A 16,248-nucleotide genomic window follows, 5' to 3' on the forward strand; every position below is an offset into this window, starting at 1 on the left:
TAAAGAAAATCAGGTTGAAAACAAAAAATTCAATGGCTTGTTTCGCCTCTAATTATTAAAGATAATTTGTCATGTATTGACTTTAATTTATTGTAGCATTTGTTTTCTTACAGGAGCAACCTTTAAAGGTGAGGGTTACCAGCAGCTTCAATGCAGAGTCAAAAGGGTTTCTAAGCTGTGAAGCTGGAGATCTTATAACTCTTATTTCCAAGGACCGTCACAGGTACGTTATTAAATAGATTTAGCCAAGCCTAAAAGCGTAGCTCCCCGGTAATTTACATTGCCCTTTATTTAAATGTCTGAATTCACTGACCATAGGCATAAAAAAATTGGTCTTGAGCTCGCGATCCAATATAAACCTTTTTCCTGTCAGCGGACAATTTTATAAAAACACGTTACCTCGATGAGTTATGCACCTGAGCCCGCTATATGGTCACGCGATACTGGTCAGCGGACACCTTGTGTTGACAGCTGTCAACTGACCATAACGTGGATGTCCAGCATCAAAGAGGTTATAGGTTAACCTATTTCTGAAGTGGGCAACGTACGAATGGACGGACGTACGCGCCCGCGAGCCATGTCACTAGCCGTGATGACCATAAAAACTGAAGTTTATGGTTTTCCTATTTCTTTGGATTTTCTATGGGTATGGGGCTCTGCTCTAAGGTCCTTCGGGCCGCTGTGGAGCTCGCTATAATAAAAGAATACAGTCAACTCTCTCTTAACGGACACCTTTATAAGACGGACACCTCCATAAGACGGACACCTGGTTATGGTCCCTGCCGTTTTTCAGTCATTTTACTGTAAGAAAACTCTCTGTAAGACGGACACCTCTCTAAGACGGACAACGGACACTTTGAAACCGCCAACGGACAGGCACTTAAAGTTTTTTTTTTCGTGAATAATACTTCAAAACTTGTTATCGACATATAGCATAGCAGGTCAGCGCCTTTAGAATACCTAGTTTACCAAAAACAATCCGCTAAAACGCATTACTTCTCTGCTTATACTTGAAGATTTAGTTTTCTACTTACAGTATCACCGTTTGTTATTAACAAACAAGTCAAATCTCTGATATTATTTTTGTTCCACTTTATAGGTCTTGCTAACGTAAGTGACTAAAACAGACGTGTATTCGTTGTGCATGGCCGTTTAGCTTTATGGTCTTAAAATTTCTGGTGTCACGTTACCTCGACTCTCTATAAGGCGGACACCTCTATAAGACGGACAGTTGGGGCTGGTCCTGACGGTGTCCGTCTTAGAGAGAGTTGACTGTTGTTCAGAAATTGTTAAAACCACCACTGACTATTTCATAATTTCTGTCGACATTTTTGGAAGGGAATAGAAGAAAGGAAAGCTGTTGTAGTTGTTGTTTTCAGTTTACTGCATAGAAGACAAAATTGCTAGATGGTGATTGGCCTTAGAATGCGGATATGTTTTGTTTCACTTCACATTGCGCTAGTTTAATTAAATATCACTTGAGGACTTAATTCACATGTGAAATTACAAGATAAAACGTGACATTTGGCATTTGGTATGGAGTTAACATGAAATTCATTCAAATGCCAAAAAAGGAAATAAATATTCCATATGGATTGAGTGATTTACAGAGGGAAAACATCTCCATCATTGAAATATGGTTCGCAATGCTTGCTACATATTTTAAGGTTCATTCGAAAAGAAAACTGGTTTATCTGTGGGAACATTCAAATGGTGTAAGAGGAAAGTCATGGTTTCCATTCCTACCGAGATAGAATACCGGCAGAAGTATTGAGAAGTAATTAAGAAGACTGTCAGACTTTGACGTGTGCTTCAGGTTACACATGTCACTTCTATTAGTGACCTAACGTGCCTACTCAAAAACGCAATTAAGCAAATGCTCAAGCTTCTTGAAGTACACGAAGCTTGATCTTACCAGGTGTTTTCTATGTGCGTACAACTTGAATCTACCTATCATACTACAGAAGCAAAATGAAACAAGCCTGATATGTTTACTTGCAGGGGCGACAAAAATGCGTGGCTAGGTGAAACAAAAGATCGAAAAATTGGATTTTTCAATAGCGAGCATGTAGAGGAAGTTTTGGAGGAGAATGTTGATGGTATGAGTAAACATTTGATCCGTAGATGGTTAAAGCTGCACTGCCTAGTTTTTAAACAAGAAAAAAAATCTTATTTATTTTGGTTTTCAGATTCAGTTATACCACCGGAGATCCGTGCACGAGGCCCGAAAGCCGAACTTGCTTTCCAAAATGCCCTGCGGAATGGAAAAGTGAAAGTGTACCGTGGTCGCATTATGTTTCTTGGACAGGCCCGAGCAGGGAAAACGAGCCTGAAGAAATCACTTCTTGGCATCCCGTTTAACCCTGAAGAAGAGAGTACCGTGGGAGTCGAAGTTGACCCATCCAAGTGTGAAGTGCATGTTGACCAAGTTAGCAACTGGCAGCGCACGGAACAAAGAAAGCTTGATGTCTCTGAGTTTGCTGACGACATAGCAAGGATAATCGCTAAAGACTTAACAGAAACAGGGGTGGACCAAAAGGACGTCGATGACGTGGATTTTGGCGTTGAGGAGGTAACAGGTTAACTTCTACAGACACTTGTTAACTCTACGGAAATGGCGTTTACTAGAAACCTTTTTCAGGTCGTTTTTTGTTTCGTCTGTGACGGCGAGGGTGAGAGGGGGAGGGAGGGGGTTCCTAAGGATATTGAAGCTTGGTGTCGAAACGTAGAAAATCTTTAGCATGTCCAAAAAAAAAAGATGGTTCCATTGAGGCCTGCGACACGATATAATGGCGTCATGAGGTGAGAATGGCGTCATTATTAATTTTCCGAACAACCGCCATCTTGGACATGCAGTCTTGACTTCTTCTTGACTTTCTAGGCAATATCAAGTTCGTTCTAAAAATGTCAAAAGTACGGTTGTAAAGACTTCTAGTGGCAGCAAAAGTTTGATAAAGCAACACATTCTGTAATTTTGCTAATTATTTCTTTTTCTGCTTGTATTACCACATTAGGGGAACGGGGATGAGGTGGATGCTGGCGGTCCAAAGGAATTAGAGGACTCACCGGACATAGCCAAGCCAATACAGGAGACAGAACAGGAGAACGAGGCATCAGCTGGAGACCCTAGCACCATTGAGCTAGAGAGAAGTAAACCGGCAGATCCAGATATTCAACTGGGTATTGATACCACTGCAGCTTTACCTAATGACGTCACAGATTTGGTTGTGCAATACTTGCAAAATCTAAAATTAGAGGAAAGCATCAAAACAAAAGAAGCCATTTTAACTCTTTGGGATTTTGCCGGGCAGCACCTTTATTATGCATCCCATTCTGTTTTCCTCTCCCCACGAGCTATCTACGCCTTGGTGTATAACCTTAGCAAAGATCTGAATGCTCCAGCAGAACCTTGTGTCAGACAGGGCATTCACGATATTGTCCTGGAAAACCCAAACAATGAGACCAATTTGGAGAGTTTGTTGACCTGGCTGGCCTCTCTTCACAGTATTCGGCCAATAACAGATGAGGCTGTTAGTGATCAGGAAGGGAAACTAGCGTACCTCCGTCCTCCAGTGTTTATTGTAGGTACTAATGCAGATAAACATTTTGAAGATGTTAAGAAAATGGAAAAGTGCATCCAGAAGAGTATCTCAGGAAAGACGTACGAGAAGCATGTGATCAGACCACTCTTTGCTGTTGACAACACAAGATCGTTTGGTGATGAAGGGGTTCAATCGCTGCAGAAAAGGGTCATGGAGGTGTTGAAACAAGAGCCGTACATGGGTGAAGAGGTGCCAATAAGGTACTTTGCTTTAGATCCCAATTAATAAGTAAAAAGAACGACAGTTAAAAAAGGTCAATAAGATAGATCATTGTTGTATCAAAAAGAAAAACCCATCACCTACTTGAGTCTTTATTCGCATTGACGTTTTCAACAATTTTCTCGAAAAGTTGCATTAACTTCCAGTGATTGTTGATCTGTCTAAGCGCTACCACAAATAAAAGCAACTGATGAAAAGAACTCATGCAAATGACGCGAGCCTTGATTGACGTTGCAGCCTAGAAGAACTTTAGAGAAAATCTGTAAAGTGCACTGTAATAAAAATCATTAAGCAAAGAAAAAACGTTAACCCCATCCCAACCCACCCAGGCCACTTTTCACTGAAACCATAAACAGCCTAGTCACAATGGCTTTTTTTGTTACGGTAAATCGTAACCAAACGTAGAAAGGAGAGTGAGTGTTGGTATACCACATCAAAGCCAATCACACTCCACAAATTAAGTTTTTGGTTGAAAGGGGGCAACAGAAAACATGTGCAGTTTGTCTTTCCTCAGGTGGTTTACCTTCGAGAAAGTCGTCGACGCTTTAATAGCAAAGGAAACCTATCATATGAATCTTGATCAGCTCCTAGTTGTCACAAGACAAGTTTGCCGCATAGACGAGAAGGAAGAATTGAATGCCATGTTGAATTTTTACCATGACCTCGGGGTGATAGTAAAGCATGGCCACACTGTTGTGCTGCAGGCTCAGTGGTTGATTGACCTTTTCAAACAACTCATAACCGTGCGACCTTTTGACGAAGTGGTAAGCAGAGATGGTGATTTACGTTATTACACCAGTGCTCCACATTACTTTGTGCGTGGTCGTATAAACGTCGTTGCTAGTTTTGTGTTTACTTTTACCAGTGAAAGATGCAACACCACACAAACCATCATGTCTACGTCCAAACGTCCTAAAGGATTCCTGAGTTATCCCTAAACTCAGAAGATTTTGAAATCAGACTGGTGATTTGGAACCTAACCTAATTCCCAGCTTTTTGAATACACCATCAAGAATCTAACTAGAACTTCACATTTCCATAGTACGACAATTTTACTTGGCTCGTTCCCACCTTTTCCATGCCCCTTAACGACTTGATTACCACTCGGTGTTAGATGACTTGGTTTGTAAAAACCAAAAATGTGGATGTGCCACTGTTAATTCCTGTTTATTTATTGTATTTATTACCGTTTTATAGCAATATTTTTCCTCTTATATCTCAATTAAGAATCCTCTGTACTCAGAATGCTGGCTGGAACTCGAGAAAAGTGGTATCCTCAGGATGACTCTCGTCGATCACGTTTTCGCAGATTACATCCAGAAAGGCCTTTCCAAGGAGGACGTTTTGGATATGATGGAGCTTTATGGGTTAATCGCCAAATTTTCCTTTGTACCAGCAGTTGGCGAGCAGGAACAAAGATACTTTGTACCCGCCCAGCTTCGATCATCCCCTTCAGGTCTGTGTGAGATAACGCCCTCTAACAGCGATCCTTGCCCCCTGTATCTGCACTTCCTCGATGGATTTGTCCCTCATGGGCTATTTCCTCAGCTGCTGTCAAGAAGTATTCTCTGGTGTTCTGAACGCGGTCCCAAACAAGCTCCTAATCTGTACCACAATGGGGCAAGGCTTTTCATCGGAAAGCAGACCATTTACAATCTGATTCTTATCTGCAGAAAGAGATTCATCAAGATCATTTTGAAGGAAAGAAGACCTTCTTCAGCACCTCCAGTAACTGCATCATCGGAAATGGGACGTGACGTTCGCCTATTCTTGGAAGATACTTTGCTTGACTTGTCACAGGAGTTGTCCTGGCTATGCAATCTCCGATATGAATTGTGTGTTGCTTGCACCAGTTGTTTAAAGGAGGAGTGCATCAAGCACGGAGAAGTTTGCTGCGCTCACGATGACTGTCTACATCTTCTCCGAGTGCTTCCTGAAGAACAGCTGATTTGCCCGAAGAGCTTTAGCGATGATACAGTTGAAGTTCTTGGCTTGGAGAAATGGTTCCAGGGCCATAAAACGAAGGTACTAATTCTTTCAAATTTTCTTTAACTTAAGTTGTAAACGATTATGTAAGGTGAAGGGTAAAGTCTGTGTTTGAACCTAGTGGTCCATCAGGTCAGAGCTTATCGCGGTTTCCGTAGCATTAAAAGACTAGCAGTATTCTTAATCCTCTCTGGACGAGATACTAGTCCATCGCAGGGTTACCCCCCAGCATCACATTCGCCGGTACTCATTTATACAAGTCGGTGGAGAGAGGGCATTATGAGAGTAAGGTGTCTTACCCAAGGACACAACGATTATTTAGTTCAGTGCAGTTTAATCCTGAATTTCCCCCAGTATCGTTTGGTAGAGATGAGGTTTTTTTTTATTTCCATCAACAGTCTTGGTATCCTCAGTGGCTGGTCTTGCAAGACATGCTATACTTCAAATCTAAATATTTTACATCTTTGACCTAAACATTCAACAGCCGTCGTTTTAATAAGCTTTTTTTTTTTTACTTTCTCCTTTCTCAAAATAGATTAATGAAGAACAGAGAGTGGCTTTTTTGGCCCCTGAAGGTAAGAACAGCGGGTGCTCTATTTTAAACATATATTTCGGTTCTTCTCAATCCATGAGAGATAATCAAGGCGGTATCAAAACCAAGCAAATTTGGAGTAATTGCAAGGTCGTGCGCGATTGATCAATGTTGTCATCAAAACAAAGTTCTGTTTAGCTAAAGTAAGAACTAACTAAGAAGAAGAATCAGCGAAAGAGGAATAGACAAATGGAAACAAATAACGGCTGCGAAGGAGTCTACAAAACCTCCTATTGCCAAATAATCGTTCGCAGGCTTCATGCTTGTATAGAACTACGTGAACATTAATTGTTAAGCTGACGGCTCTAAGAGATATTCTCCAACGAAAAATGATTGTTTTTATTCCGGTTCGCAGTTTGCGCAAGCATGAATTTTACTAACTTCAGGTGTATCTAATTTTTAAAGGGGCTATGTCTCGGGGATTTCGCAGATTTTCGGTCTAAACTGTTCCGAAATTAGTGGTAGGCATCTTAACCCATGAAGAACATCTTATTACGGAAGAAATAACCTTGATTTGTGAATATAATTCAAGCTACGGCCTTAATTATCGATTTTTTGAAGACGCGTGGAAACAACTTGAAAAGTTAAGCCTTAATTTGCAATCTACTTCCATCCGTGCCATCCGCTGCCAAAGATGCTTATTAACACTCTCAGTGCTCTAATATAGCGATTTTTAATAAAAATGGTCTATTATCTTTAGGTTTCCTGCAAAATAAATATAAATTTTGCCTGTTTAAAAATCTGGTAAAATCCGTGACAAAGCCCCTCTAAGGCATCCATGTCAAAACAGTATCTTCACTAAATAATGCTGAGCTAAAGGAATCTTTGCAAGCTTAAGGAATCTTTTATTGTTTTTGTTACAACTTTCATAGCTTTGGATCAAGCTTTATCATCCAAAACTGGCACTCCGTCAACAGATGATCTTCTCCTCCTTGCCTTTGAGCTGGGCACCTCATGGAAGATGCTTGGTCGAACCCTGGCTCTTCCTGAGCCAGTTCTGGAGCAGATTGAAGTGGATAACTCTTACCTATCTGAGAGATGCTATGGTGTGTTAAGACGGTGGACAGAAGTTTTTGGGTCAGCGGCAACGTACGAGTCACTGGCGCGAGCATTGCAGCATCCCATTGTGGGAAGAGCAGAACTCGCTGTCAAGTACTGTGATGTTTGCGGAGATCCATATCAAGGTAGATAGTTAAAAACTCCAGCGGACCTTAGGATTCTGACGAAAAGGGTTCAACAAATGATTAACAATTTCATCTTAATGAATGCCCTTTACCCTGTTTTCTTATATAGCTAGCTTCACCAAACCCTTTGCTGAGATTGGTCATCCGTGCGGGCAGGGTGGTGGAATTGCCTCCTGTGTCCCGCAGTAAAAATGTTGGTCTTTAAGCCATAAAATAAATTATTTACTGGCCTTTTTCTTTTCTTTTTTGCATAATTATGGACCTCATCGATGCATCGATTAATTAGTACGCAAAAAAAGAACTTTCCCAAACCCGACCATCTTGATTTCACAAGGTTGGTCAATAACCTTATATCTGATGCAGTTTTAGATGTGGACACCGCACCTATCCCTTCTAAGACTGCTGATGTTTGCGGTTCGAGTTGCCCAGTTTTCCTGTCATACCAGTGGGATTTACAAGACACAGTGAAGAGACTGAAAAGCAGGATGGAAGAGAGTGGGATTCAATGTTGGATGGACATCGGACAAATGGGCGGTGGCGATGCTCTGTTTGCAAAGATAGATGCCGGTATTCGAGCGTGCAAGGTCAGATAAACTATTATGTAATCCTGACCATTCTTTCTTTGTTTCTTTTGGAAATCATAGTTCGATTTTGCCCTACAGTGAGCAGAAGGAAATGTGTCTTTTGTGATTGGTAATTGACGTTTTTCCCACTGGTTAAAGGGATCAGAAACCAAGAAAACCCAGTGTACCTGTGGTTTTATTGAACCGGCTAACAGTTACATTGCAATCACGATATAACGACATTTGGCAGCTAAACAAATCTAACGAGTAAAAGGGACTATGTCACGGAAATCTCGCAGATTTTTGGTCTAAACTGTTCTGAAATTAGTGGTAGGCAACTTAACCCATAAAAAACAATATCTTTGAACATCTAAAGAAAGATATTACCTTCATTTGTGGATAGAAATCAAGCTACGGCTATAAATATCGATTTCTTGAAGATGCGCGGAAACAAATTGAAAACGTTTGCCTAACGTTTTCAAATTGCAATCCGTTTCCATCCGCACAATCCCCAGCTAATAATGCTAGTAAACAGTTTCAGTACTCTAATATAGCAATTTTGAATAAAAATGGACTATTATTTTTAGGTTTTCTGCGTCACAAATATAAATTTTGGCTGTTCAAAAATCTGGTAAAATCCGTGACATAGTCTAAATATAGCTCTTTAAATATAGCTCTTTAACGAAATTGATATAACGAACGCCCTTGTTTTACACACCTCCCGTATTAACGAACCGTCTGGTGTAACGAAACTGGGGCCCGTTTCTCGAAAGACCCGGAATTTTTTCGGGTCCGCAAAGCCATTGTAGTTACTGCATCTTAAAAACAGAGAAGTGTATGGGCCTGACAGTTTGTAGGAAGGGAACCCCTTTTCACATTGAAATATCATGGAATAAAATGGAATAAAACAGCTCTGTGATCATAAAGTTTGAGATATTATCATGGCTTTCCGGGTGCGAAAACTTTTCGGGACCTTCGAGAAACGGGTCTCTGCTGACATATCAACTTTCTTTCCGATAGAACGAACTTCGTGATCTCAAAACTCCTGGTATAACGGACTTCCCGATAGACCGAACACCCTTGTAAAACTTACTAACAGATTTATCAAACTACTGATATCTTCTAGATTCCCAGTATAATCTCCCGGTATAATCCAACTTCTATTAAAACAAAATTAAAACTAAATGCAAACAGTTGTATTCAACTGGTTCCTTTATTTCTATAAGATAACCCGTTAGAACGAATACCTTTTGGACACATTGCAATTCTTTCTTCTTTTTTGTCCTGGCATAGGTCTTCGTTTGTTGCGTAACAGAAAAATACTGCCAATCAGACGCCTGCCAAGGAGAGGCCACCTTAGCTCATAGCTTAAAGAAACCCGTCATCCCTCTGTTGTTTGAAGACATTTCCTGGCCTCCAGAAGGTCAACTCGCCTTGATCTTTACCAAGCTTCTTTACATCAAGATGACCGAGAAATATGGCACCATTCCCGATGCGGAGTTCCAGCAGCTTATGAGAAAAGTGGAAGAGTTTGTGAAACCCTGAGATTTGTTCGGTATCCAGCCTAAGAGGTTCCCCAGATGTGAACTACATGAAACGATGGTTGTTTTATACGGAATGGCAACGATCAACCATTGCGTGGAGTGTCCTCATGCACGTAATCTGAATTATTTTCTTATGCGAACATTAACTATCGTTTACGTTTGGAAACTCTAGTATGACTACTGCAAAAACACCTTGTAGACAGCATTCGGAGAAACGGACATCCATTGCACATGGCTGAGTAGCCTTGCTCATCTTCCCAGCTGATCCCAGGTGTTTAAAGGACGGATAGCACTACCTGCCTGATAAATCACTGTCCAGTGGATAGCGTGGTTATTTTTGTCGACACTTATCCACTGGATAGCGACTCCCGATTGATCGCGTTATCCACCGTTTGATCATCAGGGCAATGGGAGTGCATTTTTAGCCAATAAAAAAGTAGACAATTGTTTGTAAATGACAGGCGTGTTGGCCTTATGATGAGTGCACTGGACTCCGGTCTCGAGCCCTGGTGAAGGTCACTGCGCTGTATTCTTCGGAAAGATACTTTACTCGAATGTTGCCATTCTTCAGCTCGGATTATATATGAGTGTGGAATATCATCCTATCTACATGTAGGGGATAAGGAGGAATAGAAGTACTTCTTGTCGCTTCATACTACTACAACCATAGATAAGCGCCAGCGTGATGGGCCACTAGTTCGAACGTAGACGTTAAACCTTTCAAGTTCGACATTTTCATGACGCGCCTTGCCCGCTTCCAAGGATAAGATCTGAAATGGTGTGAAACGTGCCTTAAATTAGTGAATAATGATAGTGATTGCACACATCTTTATATAATAACAGCAGTGTATCTAAATATTTCTATACACTGTTCGAAATAGAAAAATTCTAAACAGCGTTTGACTGTATATTTTTGACGGCAAATACTATATTTTATATTTTTATTTTTTATTTTTATTTAATTTCATTGTATTTTTAGCTCCCCGGCTACGTTTTTTGTTCCTTTTGGAGGGAGGAGGGTAAGGGGCGGGAATAACGATTAAGAAATTCATTTGAAGTAAAACATTTTCGCGCCCTTTTCTTTATTCTCTGTCAGAATTATTTATAGCGACAATCTAATCTTAAAATAACAGGGTAGATACAAGCTGACAAACTGCATGAAATAATCCTGAGTAAAATAAACCAAACAGCCTTGTTGCAGTTTTATTAACATTAAATAGAAAAAAGAAATCTCGATCTCTGATACACACATCTGAATCACAATTAACGTAATCATAATATATTAATACTCTTTATTGTGGTGTGACACTTTCGATAGTCTCTTCGAACTACTCTACAATCTCTAGAAGCACTGTTGACAAAAAAAAGAAGAAGAAAAGGTTGCTACAAAAAAGCGAGTCGCTAGAAGAGAAAGGGAATAGAGTATATTTCAGCCTTGGTATGATAATATGAACTTATATGATTAAAAATAATAGATTAAAATCATTAATTAATAAATAATCTATTAATTAAAAAGATATATTTTTAGATAAAACGGCTTCACTGTTTTTATTTGTTTCAACATCTATTCCATGGAACAATTAGTTGGAACAGTTGAATCTGTAATTGACAATCCTCGAATCCTTCTCTGATCAAACTTGTCAAATTTGACCAATTTCCATGTTCACATGATAAGCGAATTTAACAAGATTAACGAGACTCAGGTGGAAAAATCATGGACCTTACGACTTAATTTATGACTACGTAGTCAAGTATTAAGCAGTCAAATCAATTTTAACGATTTTGACCAATTTTTAATTATCGCATAAGGATTAGCAAAAAGCATTCGGACGCGATTCCTTTTTCATGATAGGTAAAACAATTTTCATGATCTTGCGTGAAAAATAGATCTTAACCGCAGCTATGCGTTAAAAATCGATAAAATCATGAAAATTGATTATGTCGATTGATACATTTTGAGGGGGTGAATAGCTTTGTGGAACAACGGATTTAAGAATGAGCCCGGATTGCGGTTTTTTGAGATAAACTGAGCAAATCGCGGATAAGCTGAGAATTTTTGCGCGGATCCCGGACTCTTCATGCGAGGAAGCTCTGATCGTGGATACTAGTAAAAGGAAGTTCGGATCACTTTGGTCGATCTTCGAGCAAATGAATATGTTGACCCGTTTGTTCTTAAAAACTGGTGGGTCAGCAGATAGCCGCAGGTTTTGACTCCTGTATGTATGAAAACTTCAACTGCATATCGTAAACATCACAGCTGTGAAACTACCTTGATCACCCTGGTCGAGGCATGGAAGAGGGCAAGGGACGAGAATCTTGTTGTTAACATTCTTTCCACTGACATGTAAAAGGCGTTTGACTCCCTACACCCACCACTGCTGTTAAGTCCTGGACGGACTTATACAACTCCTGAAAAGCTACCTTAGTGACAGATACAATCGTGTCAAAATGGGCAACCAAGTCAGTTCGAACAGGTTGGTGAATCGAGGCTGTCCCCAGGGCTCTGCCCTGGGGCCGTTACTATGGAACATTTTTCAGAACGACCTTCCCTTGTGCATAGCAACCAGACCATCTATGTACGCTGACGATCATCAAATTTACCACAGTGGTCACGATCTAGTGGAGGTTACATCCAAGCTTAGTGAAAGTGCGGATCAGGCAACAAAGTGGTACGAGTCAAACTTGCTGGCCGGAAACCTAAAGAAATATCAGACGTTGAACATCGGCTGCAGCAAGACAACTGACTCAGGCACTAGTGCAGTGATCTAAACTAACAATCAGAAAATTGAGACCGCTGATACTCTTAAACTTTTAGGGGTAACTATTGACTCCAGACTGAATTTTTCGGAACACGTTAGCTCAGCCTGCATAAAGGCAAGTCAGAGAATCGGCGTACTAATGCGACTAAGGAACTTAATCCCCACTAAGGCCAAACTTCAGTTATACAAGTCAGCTGTACTTTTACTTTCACTTTATCCAAGTTGCCATTTCACTTTACATTTATCCACATCTATCATTTAGACATATTTGAGCCTGCAGTGGGCAGGACATGAGTCACACATGAGAACCTAGTATATGACCTTGCTCACAACGAGTCTCCCATAGCTCAGTGGTTAGAGCGTCCAACCGGTATTCTGGAAGGTCTTGGGTTCGACTCTCGTTAATTGGGGGAACTCGGAAAAATCTTTTTTCCGAGTATTCAACTTGAGAACGCTTATTCATTTACTTGTACTGTCACACCTTACTTATTGTCACCTAGTGTGGCACTTTTGCAGAGCTAGCGATGCACGCAAACTTGAACGACTACAGGAAAGGGGCTTGAGGGCCGTTTACAAGAACAAGCATGCTGGTTATACTGAGCTACTGGAGAGAGCCAAGTTGCCAACACTAGCAAACAGGCGTTTACAGGACATATGTATTCTCATGTATAAAGTTAAACATAGATTATGTCCTAATAGCATCTGTAACATTTTTAACGAGCATACTTCCACATATAACCTGAGGCAATCAGATTTTTCTACTTCTAGATACAACACTGTTACTTATTGAAAGCACTCTTTGCATTATGTAGGATCCAAACTATGGGGCAAACTTTCTACGGCTGACAGATCAGCCAAGACACTGCAGGCTTTTACAAACTGTATTCGAAAAAGGGATATAACTCGCTTAATGGACACCGGCTGTAAGGGCTGCATCCTATGCTGCACATAATGCCTCTCGAGAGGGTCCTGAAGGGGTAAAATGGGAACTGGGATTTGCCTATTTTGACTGGGATTTGCCTATTTTTTCACTGGGAAAATGGGATTTAGGTCACTGGGACTGGGATTCAGAAACAAAAAATGGGAATGGGAAGCGTGTCAGTACATGACTAAACCAGCATATTTTTGCGCTCTATAATGTTATGTTCTTAAAGTCCGGCACTGAATAGTTAAAACGCTGAAAACAAAACGACCGCACTGCACGAGTGTCCATCAAGTCTCGATTAATTTTTGTGTAAGTGAAGAAGTTACTCAGCGGAACAGCTATGACTGAGGATCGGCACAAATGGAATATTTAAAAGAAGTGACAGCAAGTTGTGTCAGTCAGGGTAGTGGTAGGTATGGGATAAAAACTTGATAGCTTTAGTTAAAGCTACAAAAAATTTCTATTATTCTCTTATTATTATTATTCTATTATTAACTAGCAGATCATGATTTTGGGTAGTCCAGTCCGTGAACTATCCCTTCTGCGACCCAGGTGCGAAAAGAAAGTCCAGGATAACTTGCATGTGCATGCTTTTAAAAACAAACCAATGAAAAAGGACAGAGACGTGTGGTGTTTCTTACATGTAACGTGTGCGTTAGGGTAAAAATAGTTTGCTAAAATGAAAAATTCAACTATGCGACTAAAGCGCGCGATCTGCAAGAAAAAATATTGTAACCTTTGTCTTAAGCCGTAATTAAATAAATATGTACTAAATCCACAAATACTAAATTTTTGAATTTCTCATCTGTGCGCGTGCGTGTCCAAAGGTGCTGTGGAATATGGTTTATATAACCAGATTGATTGCAAGGCTGGTACTACGGGAGGAAGGCAAGATTTATTGGCCAATATTTCAACTAGCAGAGCTAGTTTTTTTCAGGGCCAGTACTATAATCTAAGGAAAATAACGTCTCTAAAATTTGAATTCCAGTGCAAGTAGCTCTGGACTCGCTCTTCCTGCGCCTGGGTTCAATCCCTATATAGGGCACCGAAGGGAAAGTTCAGGGAGTGTACTACATTTAGGACAATAAAAATCCACACAGATATAATGTGCTTGAGACCAGATTTGCCGCACACTGGGAATTTCACTGCTGGGACTGGGATTTAGACAAAAAATAGGCTGGGAAATGGGATTTGGGCAAAATTTGGGCTGGGAAATGGGATTTGGTACCCCCCCCCCCCCCCCCCCCCTTCAGGACCCTCTCTCGAGTCAAGTCATTTTTTTTAACAATTAGATAAAGATTTTATCGTAGATTATAATAAATTTTTTATATGACTTGTATATATTTTTATTGTATTTATAATATTAGTATTAGTGTAGTTTTTAGTTTTTAGCAGTGTCCCCTAATTAGTATGGGTGTTTTTTTCCCAGGCTATAAGGTTTTTTTGACACTTAAATAAAGTATCTTATCTTATCTTATCTTATCTTATCTTATCTTATCTTATCTTATCTTATCTTATCTTATCTTATCTTATCTTATCTTATCTTATCTTATCTTATCTTATCTTATCTTATCTTATCTTATCTTATCTTATCTTATATCTTATCTTATTCTGATAAATATCATTATAAAATATGGATTTACAGTGTTTGGCACCGATTCTGAGACTAACACTTCGTTAATGCAGTTCAGCATTTATACGATTTTTGCGATGTTCGGTTCCTTTGCCTCAATTTTCGCGGAGTTCGAATTAAGGTCCTGCGAACATAAGTGTAAGATGTATTCAACAATGTGTTGGTGTTTGATTTGGTACATTAAAAAGAATTCATTGCATCCAATACAAAGCAGAAACTGGTAATTAATGTCAGTAGAGACTTGTCAATAAAGGGACACGTTTAATGCAATTCAAGTATACATGTAAGAGAAAATTGAGGTTCGATGTGCCATTTTCCCCATAGCCCTTTCGTTTCTCTTAGCCGTCTGGGCCTTGGCACGTGAAAACGAAGGGCGCTGGAGACACAGGATTTCCAGTCCTAGATTCTAGGACTTCCGGTCTTCATGTATGCCGTCACGATGTTTCAAAAAGATGTATGAGAGAGTCGTTGCGCTTTTGACTTCCTTTTAGGAATTCTTTGTTCCAAACAGCCAATCAAAAAAAAAAAAATCGAATTTATTCAAAAATCTTAATGTCCCCAGAGCCCTTCGTTTTATCGTGCCAAGGCCTAGTCTAAGGGCTATGGGGACGAGAATGCGAAGTGCAAGTTGGGCAACCTCGTTCCAGGGCTTTCTCGTCAGTGGTTAAGCTTAAAGACTCTGGGGACAAGATTGCGCACTTTGCTCTATATCGTGGCACCAGATCCTTCTTTGGGTTGATCTATGAAATTAGGGACTGACCATTATTTTTTTGGAGGGGGGGCGGGATGAAAAATATTGAAAAAAATTGTTTGTAGGGCCTAAAAAGACAAAATAAATTGTCTGCAAACACGATATGTATAACAAAAAATAGTTAGAATTTCGAAAAAAAATGTTTGCAGAGGTGCATAAACTAAAAGAAAATTTTGCAGAGGAAAATTTTTCATCCCCCCTCCAAGAAAATTATGGTCCGTCCCTTAGCAGAGATTTTGGTTGCAGGTCCCTGCCTAAACATTCGCTTTGTTTTTTCTCATTGGCTTTAGTTTGAACTAAAGTTTTTGATGTGAATGATATTTTGTGGTAATTAATAGAGGATGCTTACCATCTGTAGGAAAATCCAGTTAGTGTGACCGAATATACCGACCAACGGGATGAGATGGCGCTTACAATTAAACGATCATCAGGCCTTCCGTTCGATCTGGTGCGAGATTCGATGTTCTTTTTCTAGTGGGGAGGGGGGGGG

The 16,248-nt window shown here is 40.1% G+C and overlaps 1 protein-coding gene across 2 annotated transcripts in view; it reads left to right on the forward strand.

Annotated features, from left to right (window-relative positions):
* LOC144655584 (uncharacterized) overlaps positions 1-16,248 on the forward strand; it is a 63,678-nt gene that overhangs the window by 21,875 nt on the left and 25,555 nt on the right. The window contains exons 12-21 of one of the 2 annotated variants that reach the window (XM_078515868.1): positions 114-223; positions 2,002-2,099; positions 2,190-2,572; positions 3,015-3,802; positions 4,336-4,585; positions 5,049-5,846; positions 6,343-6,382; positions 7,272-7,583; positions 7,947-8,167; positions 9,440-10,126. In XM_078515868.1, coding sequence (XP_078371994.1) covers positions 114-223; positions 2,002-2,099; positions 2,190-2,572; positions 3,015-3,802; positions 4,336-4,585; positions 5,049-5,846; positions 6,343-6,382; positions 7,272-7,583; positions 7,947-8,167; positions 9,440-9,691 — 3,252 coding nt within the window. In that variant the 3' untranslated portion in view covers positions 9,692-10,126. The remainder of the gene's footprint in view (positions 1-113; positions 224-2,001; positions 2,100-2,189; positions 2,573-3,014; positions 3,803-4,335; positions 4,586-5,048; positions 5,847-6,342; positions 6,383-7,271; positions 7,584-7,946; positions 8,168-9,439; positions 10,127-16,248) is intronic. The other variant, XM_078515869.1, reaches the window with a different exon arrangement.

This window comes from Oculina patagonica, chromosome 5, assembly GCF_052425735.1.
Source record: "Oculina patagonica isolate OP01 chromosome 5, crgOcupat, whole genome shotgun sequence".
NCBI lineage: Eukaryota > Metazoa > Cnidaria > Anthozoa > Scleractinia > Oculinidae > Oculina > Oculina patagonica.